Source organism: Sinocyclocheilus rhinocerous, unplaced genomic scaffold, assembly GCF_001515625.1.
Source record: "Sinocyclocheilus rhinocerous isolate Xijiao unplaced genomic scaffold, SAMN03320098_v1.1 scaffold1182, whole genome shotgun sequence".
NCBI classification, from domain to species: domain Eukaryota; kingdom Metazoa; phylum Chordata; class Actinopteri; order Cypriniformes; family Cyprinidae; genus Sinocyclocheilus; species Sinocyclocheilus rhinocerous.
The window spans coordinates 408,899-430,912 of record NW_015624203.1 but is presented as its reverse complement, the minus strand read 5'-3'; the positions used below and the strand labels follow the sequence as shown (position 1 = coordinate 430,912).

The 22,014-nt window shown below is 35.4% G+C and overlaps 4 protein-coding genes across 13 annotated transcripts in view; 1 reads left to right on the top strand and 3 right to left on the bottom strand.

The window, feature by feature from the left end:
• LOC107738905 (protein WWC3-like) overlaps nt 1–1,607 on the bottom strand; it is a 59,577-nt gene extending 57,970 nt beyond the window's left edge. The window contains exon 1 of one of the 2 annotated variants that reach the window (XM_016550828.1): nt 1,203–1,607. In XM_016550828.1, coding sequence (XP_016406314.1) covers nt 1,203–1,348 — 146 coding nt within the window. In that variant the 5' untranslated portion in view covers nt 1,349–1,607. The remainder of the gene's footprint in view (nt 1–1,202) is intronic. The other variant, XM_016550818.1, reaches the window with a different exon arrangement.
• Nucleotides 1,608–5,193: 3,586 nt separating this feature from the next.
• LOC107739195 (putative claudin-24) lies at nt 5,194–6,154 on the top strand. The gene has a single exon (XM_016551222.1). It carries the CDS (start codon nt 5,439–5,441, stop codon nt 6,102–6,104), a length of 666 nt encoding a protein of 221 aa, XP_016406708.1. The 5' UTR covers nt 5,194–5,438; the 3' UTR covers nt 6,105–6,154.
• Nucleotides 6,155–12,234: 6,080 nt separating this feature from the next.
• Nucleotides 12,235–13,045, bottom strand: LOC107739113 (claudin-34). Its single transcript, XM_016551116.1, has one exon. The coding sequence runs from the start codon at nt 12,967–12,969 to the stop codon at nt 12,235–12,237; it is 735 nt and encodes a 244-aa protein (XP_016406602.1). The 5' UTR covers nt 12,970–13,045.
• Nucleotides 13,046–17,498: 4,453 nt separating this feature from the next.
• shroom2a (shroom family member 2a) overlaps nt 17,499–22,014 on the bottom strand; it is a 77,359-nt gene continuing 72,843 nt past the window's right edge. For 5 of the 9 annotated variants that reach the window (XM_016550772.1, XM_016550806.1, XM_016550778.1 and 2 more), the window contains 3 exons: nt 21,059–21,239; nt 20,687–20,959; nt 17,500–19,500 (listed from right to left, as the gene is read on the bottom strand). In XM_016550772.1, coding sequence (XP_016406258.1) covers nt 19,228–19,500; nt 20,687–20,959; nt 21,059–21,239 — 727 coding nt within the window. In that variant the 3' untranslated portion in view covers nt 17,500–19,227. Of the gene's footprint in view, nt 19,501–20,686; nt 20,960–21,058; nt 21,240–22,014 lie in introns of all 9 variants that reach the window. The other 4 variants (XM_016550744.1, XM_016550763.1, XM_016550753.1 and 1 more) reach the window with 2 other exon arrangements.

The window sequence follows — 22,014 nt, the reverse complement described above, 5'->3', positions numbered from 1 at the left end:
ATATATATATAATATACGCACACACACACACACACACACACACACACACACATCAACAACAAGATTGTTAAATACAAATCCAACCAAACGCAAGGCATTACACTGGAGATTTTTTTCCAGGTGAATAGTTACTGATGTGCAATCCAGAAACCGAACATATTATTTACAGCTCATGTGATAGTAAATTGGCATGACAAAGCCCAAAGAAGGAATAAACAACCAGCCATGTTACATTGTGTCAGCTCTAGACTGTGGAATGAAAACACTTCCATTCCTAACTGTGCAACTTCCCTCGCTTCTTAATCATCACTTCAATCTGAGCCCCCGCCCTCTACAACCAAACAATCATCAAACTTCAGCCAATAAAGCACGCAGCACCTCTCCCGGTCACTTTTACCTGTCTCTGGGGTCGATCCATGAAGTCTAACAAACCATACACCATTGGAAAGCTTATTTATGCAGGTTTCAGATGGTGTATAAATCTCAATTTCGAAAAATTGACGCTTATGACTGGTATTGTGGTCCAGGGTCACAAATAAGTAATTCCTAAAACTTAACTCAGTCATAATGGTTAATGGTTATCCCTCACCTTCTAAATAGTCTTATAATAGAACATTTACTGACACAGATAATTTTGTTCTCACAGCTTTCATAAAGACAACTCAGCATCTGAGGGAAGATTATAGGATGCTTATTAACATCACTCAGCTGGTTACATTTAATGTAAAGAGAAGTGTTATTCATTTTTATAAATTATATACTTAATATTCTATATATCGTTAAACTTTATAACGTTATAACATTATATTGCACATATATAGAATTTAATTAAAAAAACAAATGTCTATAGTATTAAAAGTAGGGACATCAACAACAACAAGGTTGTATACAAATCACAAGGCATTTCACAGGAGATTTTTTTCCAGATGAGTAGTTATTGGTGTGCAATCCAGAAAGCTAACATATTATTTACAGCTTATGTGATAGAAAATTGGCATGACAAGCCCAAAGAAAGAATAAACAACCAGCCATGTTACACTGTGTCAGCTCTGGACTGTGGAATGAAAACACTTCTATTCCTAACTGTGCAACTTCTCTCGTTTCTTAATCATCACTTCAATCTGAGCCCCCGCCCTCTACAACCAAACAATCATCAAACTTCAGCCAATAAAGCACGCAGCACCTCTCCCGGTCACTTTTACCTGTCTCTGGGGTCGATCCATGAAGTCTGTCGAGTGTTGTGGTCAATATAAAAGACTCTGCCATCATAATCCCTGGCTTCCTCCCAGCCCGGGGGCAGCGGCAGCTCCGAGCTCTCTCTCCGCTTACAGCTGCTCACCCACGGCATAGCGCTGCTGGGACGGTAGTGGGGTCTGACCCCCTGCCTTTACTCCAACAACAAATATATCTCAACTTTCTACTGCATTACAAATGTTTAACTCCCATCGACTCTCGGAAACAGAAAACTTCACGACGAAGAAACGAACGTGGGTCAAATCGACACAGGCAGTCCTGCATCCACCTTTTACAAAAAGTTTTGCTGCGCTCTCATGACTCTGTGTGTCGGTCCTCCATGTTTGACTCTATCTACCATCTTTCATTCCACACTGTCCATATTCGGGCAGGCGTATTTGCATAATCACCACCCCCAAATGCTTACGTATGTGAAAGTAAGCCAATAATGGCGCTCGTATGATTTTGGGATTGTTGTTGATGAAAGTGGATGCAGTTTTTATTATTATTATTATTAGTAGTAGTAGTAGTAGTAGTAGTAGTAGTAGTAGTAGTAGTAGAGTATTAATAATAATAATAAATATAATTTATCAAAGCAACGGTTATCTCATTGGACTCATTGAATGGATTTTTTTTATAATACTTGTTTAGATTATGTTAGAGGACTAGTCTCGTCCAGGATAAGGGTGTATTAAGAGAAAAATGTTTAAAAGTAGCCTACTCCTAATTTAAACATATTTCGTTTCGTGGTAAACTGTTGCAGTCTCTGTCTGAATATTTTACGTTACAGGATAGCCTACTGTTTTTGCCTAATCACAGAAATTCAAACGCTTCATATGCGCTTGAATTAGTTTTCATTTTTAATATAAGAGCGCCATCTAGAGATGGCAACTTCCAGTATTTTTTTTATCCTCTACATGATGCATCAGCTATAGATGAGTTGTAGTTGTAGTAAATTCAGGGGAGGTAGCGGCTAAAGTTTTAACGCTCTTATGCATCATTGCTTTTGTTGTTTTCTTGTCACTTGAATACTATCCATAATTTGCCCTTTTTAGACTTCCAGCAAAAATTACAAGAAATAAGAAGTTATTGTGGTTTCTCTCTGTAAAAGTTTGTCAAATCAAAATTGTGAACATTTATTTTCAGTGTTAAATTGTTTGTTTCAGGTATTGATTGTTTGTTTGTTTGTTTGTTTGATTGATTGATTGATTGATTGATTTTTATTGATTTATTTAGTTTTCAACAACCTGCACTGGCTGTGACTGCAGATGAAAATTAGCTATTAGCCACCCTGGCTAAAATCTGGCATATTTTAATTTGATTTTATGTGTTATTAATCTGTGTTGTCCCTGAATGAATGAATGAATGAATGAATGAATGGAATTAAATTAACCTGTATTTTTAAGCCTATATATTAAGTCACTGACAAATTGTACTTTATTGTCTTACCATATACATATTTTAAAACCTTTAATTTTTTTCATATAAATAATTAAATAAATAATTGTAATCCCCACATTGTATCTTTTCAGTTATCTAACCTCTAGCATTTAATACTCGCATCATAGATCAAACCTCTGCCTTGCCCACTCCTTATCTCACTATTTCCTGTAGAATAAAGTAAATCTAACTTTTGTTTTCCTACTTCTCATTTGTTTCCATTTCTCATCAAACTATTTAAACACATTAAGCTACTGTACTCTGTGAACTTGAAAAAAAAATGAAGTTATAAACTGATGCACTTGCCTGTGTATGCTGTAGTTTAAACTCTGCCTACATTTTGTCAAACCAATTTAAATGTCATCAAAAATATAAATTCTGGAACAATCTATGAAATATCAGAAAGAGAGATAAAAAGACATTAGGACACTGAAATACATTTATCAGATGTAGCTTTACAGCTCTATTGCGGTTTTCATAACCTTAACATCCATTTTCAACTTCTGCAGACATTTAAAGGAAATGTTCACCTAAAAATGTCAATTCTGCCATAATTATTGCACCCTTATGTTATTTCAAGTATCAATTTGTTGCATATGAAACTCAAAAAGAGGAGTTTAGAAGAATGCTGATGCTATACCCTTTTTCATAAATGAATGGTGGCCATGGACTTTCATATTTAATCAAAGAGAAAGATCATACAGTAGGTTTGGAATGAAAACTATTCTTTGACTATAGGAAAGTAAAAAAAATTACATTTAATTAAGTAAAATCACAAAATCACATGTTTGACTGCAAATGTTGATAAGTAACTGTAATCAACATCATTTTCAGACAAAGTCTGAAATGTGTGTGTATGTTAATTATGGGTTTGTTGAGAGCCAATTATGTGTTTGTGGAGAGCCACTGTATGGCATCACAGATTTTAGCCTCCTACTGCAATACGTGGCATTCTGTAAGTCTGTCTCAACACAATCTCACACGCTGCAGAAGCCAGATCTCAAACCAACCAGACAGCCTCACGCTTCAGGTAACACGCTTTTCCTTGAATAACTGATTCATTTTTATGCATAGCAATATAGTACTGACATAAGTATCAAAGTTACTCACGTCAGAAAACAACGATTTCTTGCACAATGCTTAAATGCACTGATATTAATTGTACAATATGTCAAAACATTTTTTTAATAGATCCCACAGATGAAAATGATTTTGCAAGTGTAAGACCTTTGAAATTCAAAAAAGAAAAGAAAAAAAAAGTATACTCTTGCTCAACTTTCCAATCAGAAAGGTTGGAAAGGAGAATTGTTTCACAGGTAACAGAAAAATATGGTGGGATCAAAATGTCTGAAGCTACTTTGAAAATTCAGCTTTCAAAATCTAATTTAAATCTTGAAATTAGCAGTAAAAGCATTTGTAATGTTTGTGTAGCTCAACTGGTGGAGCATGACACTGACAACGCAAGGTTGTGGGTTAAACTCCCAAAGAATGCACAAACAGGCAAAACATTTACCTTGAATGCAGTGGAAGTTACTTTAGATAAATGCTTCTGCCAAATACATAACTGTAAATAAATTGATGTAAATGGAAATGTTTAGGATTCTGAACCATTTCTAGGACATCAAATAAGTAAATTGGTGACATTGACCTGTACAGATGATCAGATTGAATCACAAGATGCTCTCATTCTCAAATCATGCTGTATAAAGGAAGTGAATCGTGAAATTTTATATACAAACTTGTGGAACATGTCAAATTCTCAAATTCATGTTCATTTTTGAATGTTTATAATATAATTTGTAATGAAAACCAGTTAAAAAAGGAAACATGTCAAATAAAATAAAATAAAATAAAATCAAATCAAAAATAAAATAAAATTAAATAAAATTAAATAAAATTAAATAAAATTAAATAAAATTAAATAAAATTCAAATCAAATCAAATCAAATCAAATCAAATCAAATAAAATCAAATCAAAAATAAAATTCATTTAAATTCAATTCAATTAAAAAGCAGACAACGTTTTTCCCTTTCAGCCTCCACTGCAAATTTTTTTTTCTCCAATTAAAAAATTAAAATAAAACTAACAATGCAGGAGTTACATTCGGCAGGCTTCAAAGATCCTGTGTTAGGTACATGTTGCATATTTGGCGTGCTCTCCTTTGCGTCAAAGAATGGACTGCCAGGCACTTAGCAGAGCTTATCTCTCACCCATTCGTTCCTAGAAAAAAACTCTGTAAACAGTGAAAATGCTTCTTTCCCTTTTTCCCCATTGCTGACAGCAGGGAAACCAAATGAAAAGATACAAACAAATTGTAATGAGGTTGTAAAATCAAAATAGTTTGTCCCTTGAAAATGACAACAATCAGGATTTTTAATGGCATCCTGTCTACAGTTTAATGACATCCCATATGGCTTTTGGTGTCCTGCTGCCAGACTAGGGTCTGACAAGGGTCTGAATAAAATAATCTTTCTCTCTCTTGCTCTCATTCTCTCTCTAAAAAGGATCCTAGAGGGCAGGGCCTAAAGTTTGAGTGCCCTCTCTCCCCATGTGCACATTTCCTCTACCTCTTAAGCTCAGATGATGAGTGCCTCTTACTGAAGACTGACGGACTGTGAAGAACCTGCAACTCTACAGTATCTGGATCCAAGGTTCTACTTCTGTTCTCACTCTCTCCTCTATTCATTTCTCATTCCTTTGCATCCAGAGGAGGTTCTTGAGGTGCCAGCCAAACCTGAGGGCCATCGGACCCCAAGAGGTAACCATGACAAACCCATGCACGGTGTTTCTGGAACTGCTAGGGATGCTGATTGGGACGGGGGGCTGGTTTTGTTCACTGGCGGCCACCATCATGCCTCAGTGGTTGTCACTTTCTACTGAACTAATGGGCATGGAGAGCTACGAACAAGGGCTTTGGGAGGCTTGCGTGATTCAGGAGGTTGCTGGCACAGAGTGTCGCCCCTATGACACTATCCTAGGCCTCGAACCAAAGCTTATGCTGGCCCGAGTTCTGATGTGTGTTTCGGATGCCACATGTCTTCTCGGACTTCTCCTCGCCATCCCTGCCATGAGTCAGATCAATTGCTGTAAGAGTGAGGAGGGACGGAGGACCAAGCGAGGTTTGAAGATCACAGCTGGCGTGTTTTTATGCATCGCTGGATTGTTTGTGCTCTTTCCCATCTCCTACATTGCTCACGATATTGTTATTAAGTACTTTGATGAGTCCATACCTCACGTGGTGCCACGTTCAGAGTTCGGGGATGCACTGTTCATCGGCTGGGCTGCAGGACTTCTTGACATTGTGGCAGCCATGCTGTTATTTGCCTCTTGCTCTGACTCAAGAGACAGTGAACCACATCTGGTGTATCACCGTCAAAGGCAGGAGATCAGAACTATCGATGGTTCGAGAAAACGCACTGAGTACGTTTGAGGTTCATTTGTCGTGAAATTCCTATTAATGTTGATGGATCAGGGGGAAAAAAAACTTCTGATATTTTTTCCTTTTCTTTTTTTTCCTCTGGAAAATGTTTATACTTACATTCAGTGTATCAATCAATCAAACCCATGAAACAGGTAAAGCATTATCATGATGCATTTATCCTTCAATATCTGAGTAGTCTATTTGATTATTTGTATTATCTGTAAAGTGTTAATATTGAAAAGTTACCAATATGTTTTCAGTTGCTTTAATTAATAGAGATGTAGTGATTGAAAAAGTAACAAAAACATTTTTTGTTGCCATCTTGTGGAATTTTGATCACAAATATTGTATGCCTTAATATACATAATATGTACATAATACATAATATACAAATGATATATACATATAACTAGTAAAGAAAAGGGTAACGGTAAGATTTTGGTCTTCTTCATTTTGTGTGCATTTGTACACTGTACATCTAGAACTCAATGCCACCTGCAAAAGTAATACAAGAGGTGCTTCTCGATCAGAAAGATATGTCCTGGTAAGGCTGCATATCTCGGATGTCACATCACCAAGCCAGAAATGATTTTGGAGATGAATGCATTATGTTTTCTTTTCTTTTTTTGTAAATGAATCACATAATGCACAACTATGCATAATGTAAACCACTGATGGTTGTCATTACACGTACTGCATTATTAGAAAGTCAGTTAATATAAAGTATTCTTCAAATTATCATTTGAATAGCATTTTTGTGCCGTGACCGTCTCGTTGTAGCATTTGAAAAAGTAACTTAGATATTCTCTTGTAAATTAAAAAGTAATGCGTTACTTTACTAGTTACTTAAGTAACTCGAGTTACTTGTAATGCAACACTGGTAGCGTTTAAATTCTGAGCAGGACTCTAACATTGAAGCCTCAGAAGGACAGGACGGACATCATCACTAGGATGCTCATTGTTTGGGGATCATTGTTTGTAAACAGCACCTGGAAATCAACTGGAACTAACCCAGAATACTGTCTATTTTAGTAAGAAATAAAAGATGCTTATTTACACATATTTTATTATGCACTATTTACATAAAGTGAAAAACATTCAGTGATATTATAAAGTTTTAAAGCAATGATTTTACTTTTAAGCAATGATTACTTTGAAATGTGCTCTTATTTGAGATATAGTTTATTGATATAATTTATTTTACTAGTGTTGCAGTTATCAGGCTATATTAAATTCAGTATTATGATTTTTTTTTTTTTCATTATAAGTCTATAATGATACAGCTACATATAAACGTTACTTATACCAAAATAAGGCTGGTCGATTTATAGTAGTCTTGAGTTATGAATGAAAATATAAAAAATTCCCCCATGGTCTCTCCTAGCTCACACTTCCCGTCTGTTTTTTGTTTTTTTATTTTAAAAAGTATTGATTTTTAATTAAAAAATTTCAACAAAATTCATTTTACTGAATTTTATTTTATTGTATTTTCATTTCCTGAAATAGTTTTCAAACAAGGGTACAAAAAGAAGAAATGGAAGAAAATCAGCTTTGGTTCTATAGTGTGTTCAATCAGGTGAGCTAATGGCAGTATATAAACGCCTGCTTGAGCGTTATTGTCTCTGATGGTCTCCCTATCAGAATGGAGACTAGGCTGTGTTTAATGAAGGCTCTAACGAGCAGCGTGTCCTCTGAGGAATGCCAAACAGTGCCGCCTCCTCCTCTCCATCATTACTCTGATTTGACCAGGTTTGGAGCAGACATGGCGCTCCTTTCCACAGAAATACTGCCCCAGATAGAGCTCAACCAAATAATCACATCACATGAAGATGACTGTCTTTGAGAAAACATTCATTAAGATGGGAAAAGGTAAAACAATCCAAGCACATACACAGAAAACATACACTTACGTTTCATTAGGCATGATGGAAATATGGTACATGGACAAAACATTCTCAGACTTGAAGGCGCCACATAGATTGTGCCCTGAACTTCCCGCGATGGATATTGATAGTGAAAATGAAAATGGGCGGTGTGTTTAGACTTAGATGTTTAGCTATTACCGCTCATGTCCAGCTTCTGGTCGGGAGGGGATGTACCCTGGGCTCTCAGAAAGGGGAAATGGAGTGTCTTCGACTCATTAGGAACAATGTCCTAATGCAGCTCACTGCAAACAATCGGGAGTGAAAGAAGCTGATAAACGAACACATGAAACTAAATTTTAAACATGCAGGATAAACACCATTCACAAACACTGTATTTGTTTATATATTTGTAAATTGTGATCTCATAATTTTCCTTTTAATAACTTTTTCTTCAGAGAACAATAAGCAAAACGAACACAAATATGCTTGCTGCACTATTACTGGAAATGCAATCCATTGCATGCAAAGTCTGATTCTTTCAGTGAAAAGTAATCACATCACTCATGAAATAAATGCACAGGAAAATAGGGATACTAAAAGTTTTTTCAAAACACATCAAAAATCCACATTGATACTCTTTATTTATTTATTTTTCATTCATTTCTTCAAAAGAATGTACTCACTCTTTCTTTATGTTTGATTGTAGTTGACAGTGTATTAGTTGACTTGTGTATTTCTTGTGAAGTTGTCAGCCCTGTTAAAATAATTTCCCCCTTTTTCAATTAACAAACAAATAAATAACTCTATTTTTAAGAAACAACTTCGCAGGCGTCACTCCCAGGCTTGGAATTATGTTCCAAGAACTTGCAGTTGCATATTAAAGAGATGGCAAAATGCAATTTAAACGCATTATATACCTAACAGAATCTTTGAAATATTACAAAACTGTTTAAAATAACTTTATCAAAAAGGTACCTGTTTCAAAGAAAGACCTTACAGTTTGTGTCCAAAACGTGGCGTTTTAAGCAGAAGACTATTAACTGCACCGATCAGTAAACATATTGCTGTGACTCTATATATATATATATATATATATATATATATACACATATGCATATAAACTTAGAGCACAAGCTTAGATAACCTGCTTTGTGCAAGCATGTATGTATATGAACACTCCCTGAATCAGACAAAAAAAAAAAAACTGTGCAGCAGATTTAGTATACAGACATGTAATAAATGTCCTCAAGTAAAATTATACCATCAAGCCCTTAATTATTGGTGTTACTCATTGAGTTTATACCCTTTACATAGTTGCTTTGCTATGCAAAAGGGTATGAACAGAACAGCAGAGGGTAAGATGACCTCTGTGTAGATGAGATACAGGCTGCAGCTCAAGGCCAGTGGAGATACTTAAAAGAAATAACAAGATAGTCTAAAAATGCCAGTGGTTTCTCACAGGTGAAAATCTGATGCAGGTGGAAAAAAAATAAATAAATACTGCACCAGCAGTGCTGAACACGCAACACACCCAGCAGTGTGATCACATGCACACCCAGCAAATGATCTTACAACACACCCTGCAGTACACACCCACAATACACAAAAACTGCTTCATTATTTTGAATTATGACTATTTTTCATAGCCTATTTAGCGCATATTTAAGCAATAATATTAATAATAATTTTTGAATGCAATTGATTTTAGGAATCCCTGTGAAAGGCTATTACATCAAAGAATGCTCTATCTATCTATCTATCTATCTATCTATCTATCTATCTATCTATCTATCATCTCTCTCTCTCTCTCTCTCTCTCTCTCTCTCTCTCTCTCTATATATATATATATATATATATATATAACTCTGTGCACAACAAAGCACCATAAATTGGTGGAAACTGGAATTGGAAAATGTGTTATTTATAATCATTATGACTCCAAATGTTCTATAAATTGGTAAAGATGGTTTTGACAGAAACAATTGATGTCCACAAGCTAAATGACTGTACAGAGATATTCTTCATCTTTGGTTTTGATCTAATCTCATCTGTAATCAGTTTATAATCCAGAAAGCAGTTAAACTTTAATTAAGGACATTAAAAAAACCAAAGGGACAATGTGCTACCTTTGGTCCTTTAGATTTTCCATAAAAAAAAGTGAGATTTATACAATTTGGAGCAACTTGAGACAAAGAAAACGATAAACTGTTCCTTCAAAAAATACAATAATTAATGGAATTATTTGTATCCTACAACAAAGAAAAGCAGCTGTTAAACATTTTTAATCTTCAAAAAAAAACAACAAAACAGCGCTCCTTCAAGTATATTGTTTTATCTGTCAAATGCTGAACACTGATATGGGAATATTACTGTTCAGTGAACTCTTTTTGAATATTTTTCATTGCCCTTCACCTTTGTCTTTACTTTCTTATCACAGTATGTATGATAACATGAAAAGTGTCTCATATGCTGCACAAACAGAATGGGGTTTTCAGCAAAGAAACTCTATTGTTTTGATATCACTGTTCCATTCTTTTGAGGCGCAGGCCGTTTGTGTTGTCTGCCAGTATCCTAACAGACTGTTGTAAAGGAGGTTTCATACTGAGATCCATAAAAGCTTGTTTAATTCCACCAACATCACACCCCACTTTCGGTCACATGAGAGCAGAAACGTGTTTGTGCTAGCTGCCCTCTCTAAGACAATGCCTTTATCTCAGTATGGGGTCTGGGCTCTTCTCTGTCAGGATGTTTCTTTCACCTCTTTCTCAGAACAATACATGTCAGATCGCCAATGGCCACGGGAGTCCATCCTGGTAGACAAATTCTTGTATTCTTGTGGATAAGTTTTTAGGTGTTTTAGATGGTTAAATCATCAAAACTCTTAAAGGGACCTCGACGGACTGAACCAACACAGAAAACAAAAGCACCTTTAATTGGCAAGAAATGATTTCCCTTTATCAGAAGGATTAGGTTTTATAACAGAAGAAAATCTTGTAATATCCAATGGGATTTGTCAAAATTAATGTTCAATTTTAACAAGATTAAATGTTGGCAAGTAACAAACTCAAAGCCCATGGGGGGTGTTGAAAAACACAGTAATAAGGGCAAGTATCAAGCTGTGAAATAACAGTAAAGTTCATTCCACTCATGGCAGGGGTTATTTCCTCTGAAATCACCTTGTCCCCGCTCTTAGTCAGCTAAATCATATCTTACATCAAATTCAAGATATTTTGCGTTAATAGCTTTTAGTGGCAGATGAATGTATAGGTAAGTAGAGTCTAAACAACAATGCAAAATTGATCATATAGCACTACTCAATTTTTTATCAAATGAGATCCAAAGATCACTTTTACTTTAAAATAATAATTATGTAAATTAGAATAAGAAATGTACATGTTTACATACATGTTCTTTATACAAATACACACACTATTAAAGGTTTGGGGTCAGTAAGATTTTTTGTTTTAAAGAATTTGATACTTTTATTCAGCAAGGACAGATTCAATTGATCGCAAGTGACAGTAAAGTCTTCTACATTGTTACACAAAATTATATTTCAAATAAATGCTGTTCTTTTGAGCTTTCTATTTATTAAAGGATCCTAAAAAGAGTATTAATGTTTCCCCAAAAAATATTAAATCTTTTAAGGATCATGTGACACTGAAAACTGGAGTAATGTCTGCTGAAAATTCAGCTTTACCATCACAGGAATAAATTAAACCCTAGCCCTATTTTTATATATATATATATATATTATATTAGAAAACATTTATTATTAACATTATTAACATTTAACATTTATTACAATGTTATTACTGTTAATTGCTGTTTTTATCTTCTTCTTTTTTTTTCATCAAATAAATGCAGCTTTGGTGAGCGTAAAGGAGAGTTCTTTCAAAAACATTAAACAATCTTACTGACCCCAAGCTTTTAAATGCATACATATACATTACAGACATTTAGGGGAGGATACTCTTATAGCATTGTGTGCCCTGCACATTATGTAACAATAATAAGACAACTTTACAAATCCAGTGTTATATCATCTCATAAAGACATATTAACAATTTGATACCAATAAAATTGCCTAAAGTGTTTGCTTTTATTGCTGTTCATGACTCAGTCACTTTAGTGATTATATAATTACATCACATTCATTTAAATAAACTGTATTTAGATATTTGGTTTGATCAAGTTCTCCTCAAACAGTCAAATATTTTAAGAAATTGTGTTTAGAGCCTTCAAAGTCCTTCATCGAGTGATGCACTTTATTATTAAATCTTCTCTGACTCATAGGTTGGGTTGATCTTCCCCTCATCCATACTCTCTTCAGTTACACCAAGAAAGCCTTCATCCCTTGGATTTTTGTCAAAATGTCCCGTTTCTCCACCCTTAGGCATCTTGGTTTTGGGATACCTGTAGCACAGTAAGAGTAGTCCACTTACAATGAGCATGCAAGCTGAACCGATCCCAATCCCAATCCCTGGACCCACTTCCTGTTTTACTGGAGCAGAAGGCAAGTAGAAGTCAGGCGGGAAGTCTATAGTGAGATTGGCCAGTACAGAATTCATATTCCAAAAGACGGGCACCAGCGAACACACTGCAGTTAGCCAGTACAAGGAACCCGCCATCACAAAGGTCAATCTGACATGCCCGCTGTCGACCCCAAAGATGGCATTTCTCACCGCATGTCCCGCCACCAGGTTTGCGATCACCCCCATGCCAACAGCAACCATGCAAAGTACCTGGGCAGCTGCTATTTCTGGTGGAGTGAATGAATCTGTAAGGCTGATGCTTTTGCAGATCTCAGCCGAGTCCAAAACGTGGCTGTTGAAACAGACCCGCCACACGCCCACCCAGGCCAATCCTCCCGTGATGACTGTCTGATTGTCCACGTACCATATCCTCCAGTCATTCACCCCAGAAACGGAGGCTGTCATTATCCATCCTACAAACCCAAGCACCAGACCCGCAAACTGCCGATGGACTGACTGGGCAAGGTAAGCCATTGCTAAAACTGACACCAGGTGGTGATGAGTATTTCCTCCTCAGGTTTGCACACTGTGCTTCAGGAGCATGGCTACATCGCAGTCATACCACTTCTGTCAGATTAAAGAAAGTAAAAAAAAGCTATTTTAACCTAAAAAGTAAGTTATGGAAACATTTTGCATAAAAAACTAATTCTATACACCAAGGACACCCAAATATGAGGATCCCCTTCTGAAGGACCGCATTCCTACAATATAGAGGCCACTAGTACCAGTCAAAAGTTTGAGGTCAGTAAGATATAACAACATATACATTTAAAAAATGCTGTTCTTTTGGACTTTCTATTCATAAAAGTATCCTATAATAAAAATGTTTCACAGTTTCCACAAACATATGAAGCAGCACAACTGTTTTCAACATTGTTAATAATCAGTAATATTTCATGAGCAGCAAATCAGCATATTAAAGTGATTTCTGAAAGATCATGTGACACTGAAGACTGGAGTAATAGGAATAAATTACATTTTAAAATATATTAATATAAAAGCAGTTATTTTAAATTGTAATAATATTTCACACTATTACTGTTGTAATAATTGTTATCATAAAGGCAGTCTTGGTGAGCATGAGAAACTTATAAAAAAATAAAATAAAAATTCATATAGACCTTAAACTCTATAGTATACACCACAACAAGAACTGTTTGTAACGTATATTGGTTTTAAAGCAGCATATACTGTAGGCAGAAATTTTTAGAATTGTGCTGTGATTTGCAGTTATCTTGTTTGCAAAAGGATTTGGCAGCACTAACGGTAAATATATGTCGACTCCCCACAGATCGTTTTGTCTGGGATCTTGGAGCAGGTGGTGAACTGTAGAGACCCTCTAGCACAGGAATACCTCATGGAGTGCATCATACAGGTACAGAAATACGCCAACTTCACTCATCATCCCCCCCCCCCCCCCAAAAAAGCAGTACAACTGTTGTCAACACTGATAATAATAAGAAATGTTTCAGCATATTAGATTGATTTCTGAATCTGAAGAATTATGTGATGATAGGAGTAACGACTGCTGAACATTGATAGCTTTTTACTGCTGAAAGCTTTTTGACTGTTTTACTGTATTTTGATCAAAAATGCAGCATTAGAGAGATAAAATAATTCTTAATTTTTTTTTTAATCTTACCGACTCCAAACCTTTAAATGGTAGTTCATATTTTCATGTAAAGATGCATTGCTACTGTGTTGGAAAAATAGTAAGCATGATATTATGTACACAACATGTGGTAAATGAATTAATTAAAATCATTAAATTCAAAATGATACAAATTATAATAAAAGTAAACAATTGACTTTTATATTGTTATTGTACTTAAGCAAAAGAAACTGAAAAAAAAATTTAAATGCCAAAAAAAGAGTAAAATATTATTTGGAAAATATTTAACTTGTTTTAAAAGGCATTTTTCTATTGAAACCTCAAGAAAAAGATATGATTCTTTTTCCAGGGCTGTCGATAGAAAATTGACAATAAATATCATGATTTCTGACCAGTCATCACAAAGTAAAAAGATACAGTAATGATTTCAAATAAATGTTAAGCTTTTTACTGAAATCTATGGACCACCAACACCCTCTTTGGACTTTTTATGGGCTTTTGTATCTTTAATGATATGACAGAAAAGAGAAGACAGGAAAATACAGGAAGAAAGCAAGGGGAATGGGACATGACAATGGGAAATGACGCAGGCCGGATTGAAACCTGCATCAAGCCTTCTTGACAATTCACAAAACAAGTAAATGTTTGGAATATACAAAGTTCTTCCTTTGGACACAAAAGGTCAAGGTCAAGCAACCATTTCAGACTGAAGAAAATGATTTTCACATGTAGTGTTTGTGGTGGTGAGCGATGTTTCCAGAGGGAGGAAAAGGGACACTATGTTGAAGGTCAAGCACAAGGCTATGCATTTGAGACCAAGCAGAGGAGGAAGAAGAGGACAAGAAAAGAGAGAGAGAGAGAGCAGTAATATTTCCTGCCTGGCTCCCTGCACACCTGGGGTGCCGGAATGTTCCAGGATAAGCTGAAGGTCATTTACAATAATCAGTTTATTCACGCACAGGAAAAGGAAATGGCAGAAAATTTATAGAGCTTTGGAGAATTTGAAAAATAATGTGTTTTTTGAACATTAAAGCATGTCAACATATTCTGTTACACCAAATACACAAAATAATGATCTTTAAAAAAGCATCATATGACCCCTTTAACACTTTGTCAACCCCCACCCCAGTAAATAAATAAATAATAATAATAAAATCAAATGATTGCTCTTTTGTTGATTTTGATTGCTTCAATTGTGCTCATTTGTGAGTCGCTTTGGATAAAAGCGTCTGCTAAATGTCTAAATGTAAATGACTCCCCCATATTACTGCCTAATATATTACATAGCCAAAAACTGTCATATTTATTGTTGTAAAGTGTATTAAGAGCATTCAGTTGTTCTATTTAGATAACCTTTTCACTATTTCCAGAAGTTTCTCCAGCTCTTGTTATCAGCAATTTTAACTTTATAGTCAACGTTTGCGTAAAGATTGAGAATGTGTATATACATACTTCGTAATGTCACTAAATAATCCACAACAAACTCCTGCTTACCTGTGAAATGTTTTGAGCTCTAAAGCATCTTCTAAACTGTAAATCGCTTCATCTTAAATACAGAGCTCCTCGCCTCTGCCGCTCATAACCAAACTAGCGGAAATGACAACTTTGCGAAGTGACAAGTACAAGTCAAACACAACTGTGGTTAATGATTAATGTAGCACATTCAATAAATGGACAAGAGAGGGTGGGGAGGACCAATGCTAAACAACGAAAAGTTACTCCGCACTGGATCTCTGAATTACCTGTTACCTTGTCTATTGCTTCGGCCTTTCCAGATGGTCAGATGAATATAACGTATAGGCCTAGGTCGGGCTCCTAGTTCAGTTGTTGGAAAATACGTATAGTTGTTTTGTGGAATATTCGCTGAGAACGTCCCTACAGTGTTCGCGTATTCACATAATGTACAGTAACGTGTTATTTGCGTAGTTTTATCTAAAGTTTTATCTGTAAACACAAGCAGGCACGTAAAAGGCAGGTATTAGGGCTTTAATATCATATTTCAAATGATCAATAAAATCTGACAATGGCATCCGTTTTTTTAGTTGTATCCTCCTGACAACCAGCTATGGAGTTTTGTCCTCTGTAGAGGACATCGTTTTTTTTTATTTATAGCGATTTCTCTGAGACCTTACATGTCACAGTTGTAAGTCTGGATGTCCTGTACAGAGCACATTCAGGGCTTTTCAGAGATACAACATGTTTGGATGTTTTACCGCGATCACTCGCTCTCCTTGGTCTTTAAAAATGACTGACATTAATTTAGTGATCAAATTCAACACCCTTGTGGAAATATGACAATATTTTGTAATGATCATTTAAATCGGAATAATTTTCCAATTGTTTGTCATAAATCAACATCTCAGGAAAATGTTATGGGGTTTCGAATCAAAATATGACTTTCTGTTACGAAACAGGACATTGATTTCACACATGCCCACTGTAGAGGACACCAGGACTAAAAGCATGTTTATTACACATTTTGGGAGACACAACAAATGAATAAGGAAAGAAATCATATTTCAATATTCCTATGAAATATTAGATATTATTAGCCAATTATTACTCCCATTATCACTTCTTTTTTCATTACTTGTTGCCCCAAAAACAAATTAATATGCAAATTACATACACTTTATAGATACATTGTACTACATAATGGGACAACCCGTTTATGGGCATTTTATGCATAAAGCAAAATGGTATATAAAATCATTCTGTTATATCGAAGTAGAGAATCATTTTTATACAAAGATTGGTATAAAAAGTACAAATGGATTGTGGATTTAAAAAAAAAATCCCAGTTTTTGCCTTTTCATGTCTATTCATGTCTTTTTATTTATTTTAAAAACAGGACTTTTTATTTAAAGTCCTGGTGTCCTCTACAGAGGACATAGCATAACATATGGATAAAATACAATTTTTCAAACATTTTATTTTTCCATTTTTTCTTATGCTCTAAACAATGTAATGACATGAAAAAATATTAAATTCAACTTTTTTTCTTCTGGTAGGTCAGGAGGATATCACGCTGAAGACCTGTATTTTCTTCACGCTGCTCCAGCTAAACTATCAAAAAGCAGTTGATTTTTTTAAATTACATTACTGTTTTCAGATTTTAAAATATGTTTGTAATTTTATGTAGAAATATATTGAATATTGGCAATATAAAGGCTACACACATATGCCATACTATCATGCAAGTTGTGCCATTATTTTGCTCTACCCGCTATCGGGTCAGTTTTACATGTCAAAGTCTCTTTCCTGAAAGGCCAAGGCTATCTTTAGTTAAATATTAGGCGATCAGAGCTATTCAGATAAAAACAATGATTTGCACAGAGAATCGAGAAATAAAGGGATTGAATCAAATAATACAATTTTAAATTGTTTACTGATACAAATAATGTTGTAGGAACATGCCACTATAATAACACTAAAACATAATTCCTTTGATCTGGATTGCGGAAATGTCCAACTCCATGTAATTAAAGTTTAACACCTAAAAGAAAAAAAAAAAAACGAATCATGGTATATTTAAAATGATGTACACTTACATAAGAGGAACAGTCATATTAAAAAGTATTTTACCTCACAGATTATCAGACACTTTTGTTTGTAGAATGAATTAATCTTGATTGACAAATACATGTGCTATTTCTACAATGTTATCGGAAACAATTAATATGTGTGTCACACTGCATCCATGCCATAAAGTCAGTATATAGTACTGTATATATAGTATATAGTAATGGTGAGCATCCTGAGCTGTCGCATGAAAGACAGGAATTCATTGCATGCTTTAAAAGCCCTCCAAAATATGTCACTGGTAAAGCAGCTAAAAATCACATACTTGTGGAATTTGAGCAGTTATATTTTGGCTACGTTCAACTCGACAATCAAGACAGACATGCTGTCTTTTCTACGCAATGCATCTTTTAAGAAAAACACTTGTGTGACAGTGAAATATAATAATTAAGAGGAATAATGTCAAATGCAATACACTCATGATGCTGCTTTTCATTAGCTATCTGCAATATTGTCACTACTTAATATATTACATGCTGTGTAAGATGTAAGTTGTACATGATGCTCTTTTTCCCTCTTGAGTAAATTCATTTTGAAGCTGTTCTGACCCCATAAAACATCAAACCACAAATATCTTACAGAAGAAATTATAAATGACACATACACACGACTTGGAGTAAAAGGCAGCTGGTATTTTATAGACAAGCATTGGATCCTTAGTGAAATAATATTTTAGAGTTTATGCAAGTCTAGATTCTTTAAACAGCGGAATACTTACAGTCAATCCTAATGCTGATGTTACAATGCATTGTATGGTGAAATGCATCTATAAAAAGCGCGCAGACTAAAGTGGTAGTTTGCTTGGCTAAAATAAAGTGAAAGAGCACAATTCTAGCCTATTCTAGTTATATACAAAGATTCAAAAGGCTAAAATAAATTACTAAAAATATAATTGATTTATTTTTAACATGACCAGGATAGTGACACGTCAATTGAAATAATGCACCATCAAAAAGTCACTTTCGGAAGTTAATTACAACCTCCTGGTGTAAATAGAAACACAGCTTACATGTGCAAAGCTTTATGCCACCGGGATTTGGGTGCATGTTTGAATCACAAGTGTTTGTATTGGCGTTCAGGCATAGATATTTTGAGGTGTCTTTCATTGCCCTCTAGTGGTTACAAAGATACAGCACAGTGAGTGAGCAAGACATACTGTACAGAGTGTCAAGTTTTGAGAGCACATTGGGCCAAAAAGGGCATGATCTATTTAAACAGATGTGAGAAAAAATTAAAAGCTTCTTTTAAAAATTATTATTATTTCACTATATAATTCTACGGGTTGTGTATCATTGAAAGGTCATGAAAGTATCAGATCAGCTGACAGGTGATTTGGTCAAATCACGATCTAAAAGTGCCCAGCACTTTCAGGGTCTTCATGAGTCTTGCCAAAATGCTGTCTGCCGGGCAGACAAGGAGCAGAATGCAGTTCCATTGGCAGTAAATGGACCACATTAAGGACTGCTTTGGAACCCTGTTATTTAGGGTGACGTCAAGCGAGTTGCTGTGGATTACTGCATGAACTGTTTTTTAAGTCCTCAGTTGCTTGTCCTCTGGTCCATTGGGAGACTGTCCATCAGACACTTGAGCTGCTCCTCCCCCAGTTTGATCTTGTCCTCGAGCTTGCGTTGCTCTATAATAAGGGCGGATTTCATCTTCACAAAGTGCTCATAGTCAGCCATATTCTCCTCTGACAGGTAGCTGGCCAGGATGTCGTAGACCACCCCTTCTCTCCTGTCAAGATTCTCCTTCAGCTCCTTGGCATCCTCATGTTGACGGATCAGAAGTTTGCGTTTCTCTGTCAGTGTACGCTGCAGAAGGAAAATGAACGTTTTCAATCAAAATCAAGTTTTTGTCCAAATGGAATTAAGTTTTTTTTTCTCTCTTATGCTCACCAGGCTGCATTTATTTGATACTGTAAAAACAGTAAAAAACATTATTATTTCATTTCTGAAGGATCACGTGACGCTGAAGACTGGAGTAATGGCTGCTGGAAATTCAGCTTTGCAATCACAGGAATAAATTACATTTTAAAATATATTAAAACAGAAAACAGTTCTTTTTACACTGTAATATTATTTCACAATATTATAGTTTTTACTGTATTTTTTATCAAATAAATGCAGCCTTTGTGAGCATAAGAGACTTTTTTTTTGCAAAAACATTGCAAAAATGTCAAACCTATATATAAAGACAAATAGTTTAAATGATTAATAAAGATTATTATCTATTTATACTCATAATTCACCCTCTCTCTATACATACAATTATATAAAACTTTTTGTATTTGTGAAAACCTGTATTTGAACTGCAAATCATGTTTTTTACAGTCATTTTATGGTTTAATATGTTATCATAGACATCGCCCTACCCCACTCATACAGTATTTATTTTATTTGTGCAGGTCCTAAAAAGCCTTTAATTTTATTTAAAAAATCCTACAGATAACCTGTAAATAATTTTTCTTTCTTTCTTAATTAATAATTTTTATTTTATAATTTATACACTTTATGTTGGCTATTTATATTATGCAATGTTATATCCATACAGGTGGTTTTTAATAGCACAAAAACATCTGATTTAAAATGAAGAACTCAACTATGTGAGTAAACATGTAATTTACCACAGTTGTAAAGTGCTGGAAAAGCTTGAAAATGCTTGAAAACTGCTTGAATTTGACTTTGGAAAAGGTGCAAGAACCCTGCATGGTACTCTCACTTACTACCATTTTTCATAGTACCAATTCAAGGATCTCAGGACTGAGATTGTAAGGAAACAGTAAACGATAGTGGAAGAAAAAACAGGATCTGGAAGTGGTTTGGTCTGTGTCAGCAGTAGGCCATATCTCTGGCTTAACATGGTACTTGTATGTTAATGTAGTTTTACAGTCTTCATAAAATTCTGTTCTTTTTTTAGACAATTTTTTTGTGCTTTTTCGTCAATCCTCCACAACATCAATCTCAAATGCTTTCCCAAGTCCCTCTTTTTCAGTCTCACCCTCTCCTCCAGTGAAGCGTCTTCCTCCAGGCTGTTCAGGGCATTCTCTACTCTAGCCAAGCGTCCAGACAGAGACAGCAGAAGGTTGACCACTTTATCGAGATCTCCAACGAACATACGGAACTTTTCAAGTTCATTAGGCTTGCAGACACCCTGTACGATGGCCTCCACATCCTCCCCAAGAGCGTTGTTGTCCTGCACATCCTCCTGAAGACTCTCCTGAGCTTCCCTCAGCACCTGCAACTTCTTGCTGAGACTGCCAATCAAATCATGCTGCAAAGATAAAGATAAACATGGACAAAGTCACTTGATACAACGGACTAATAAGAAGTCTCTGACTGTATCACACGTGTTGCTACAGCATGTTAGTACCTTCTTGCTGGCAAGATCACTTTCATTGTCCTCCTCCAGCTCCTCCTCGGAGTTGTGTTCCACACTCTGTTCCTGCATGTCCTTCATCTTAATCAGCAGCTCTGCTTTGGGTGCAGATGTACTGTAGTAGGTTGAATTACTCACTAAAGCAGTGGCTGCCACCAGGCTTTCCTCCTCTTTCCTGAGAACCCACAGATGACTTTTATGAGAAACATAAATTGTTCATAACATAAACAATTGATCCAAACACCACAGAATTACTTGTGACATTATTAAAAACAAACAAACGAAAACAGTAGCTACGTTTACATGGACACTTTTTGCTTCCATCTAGCTGCAATTCATTCTGATTGATGAATCCGAATGTAGTGTTTACATGAGCGCTAAATAAAGTGATCAGGTTGATAAGCACATTTATATGTCACAAGCTTCTGATCAGATTTAATCTTTTGACATGCACACACTGCATGAATATGTTGCATACTGTTTTAAAAAGTAAAACTTAATATTTATCTACTTCGGGTCCTAATTAGGCGACGACCAGCACATGAACTGTTGTGCTGTACTGCTTACTTTTACTGCTTTATAAAGTGCCCCTTCCCGCACCCAAAACCAGTCGTCTGTTGATGAGAGTCTTAAACAAGGACTGGTGGATGTTGTCCTGCTCCACTTCACAGACGCTGAGTGAAAGCAAAATTTTAGAATGACGGGACACTCATTTATGACACTTTATTCACCAGGAAGAACAGCTTGTTCCGTGTCATATGTCATTACGCTATTTTTACTTCACTGCACATGTGCAGTACTTTCCAGTTTCAGTTTTCAATCCGATCAAGTGTTTACATGTCCTCTTGCTCGGATTACAAAAGGAATAAACCACCCCTTACAATCCGATCGAAATTTTAATCGGATCTGGCCAATTCAATCCGATTGACGTGGTTACATGTGACTTTTTT

Excerpts from the sequence above, each read along its gene's own strand:
- LOC107739113 (XM_016551116.1), bottom strand. The coding sequence starts at position 12,969 with ATGGCTTACCTTGCCCAGTCAGTCCATCGGCAGTTTGCGGGTCTGGTG.
- LOC107739195 (XM_016551222.1), top strand. The coding sequence starts at position 5,439 with ATGACAAACCCATGCACGGTGTTTCTGGAACTGCTAGGGATGCTGATT.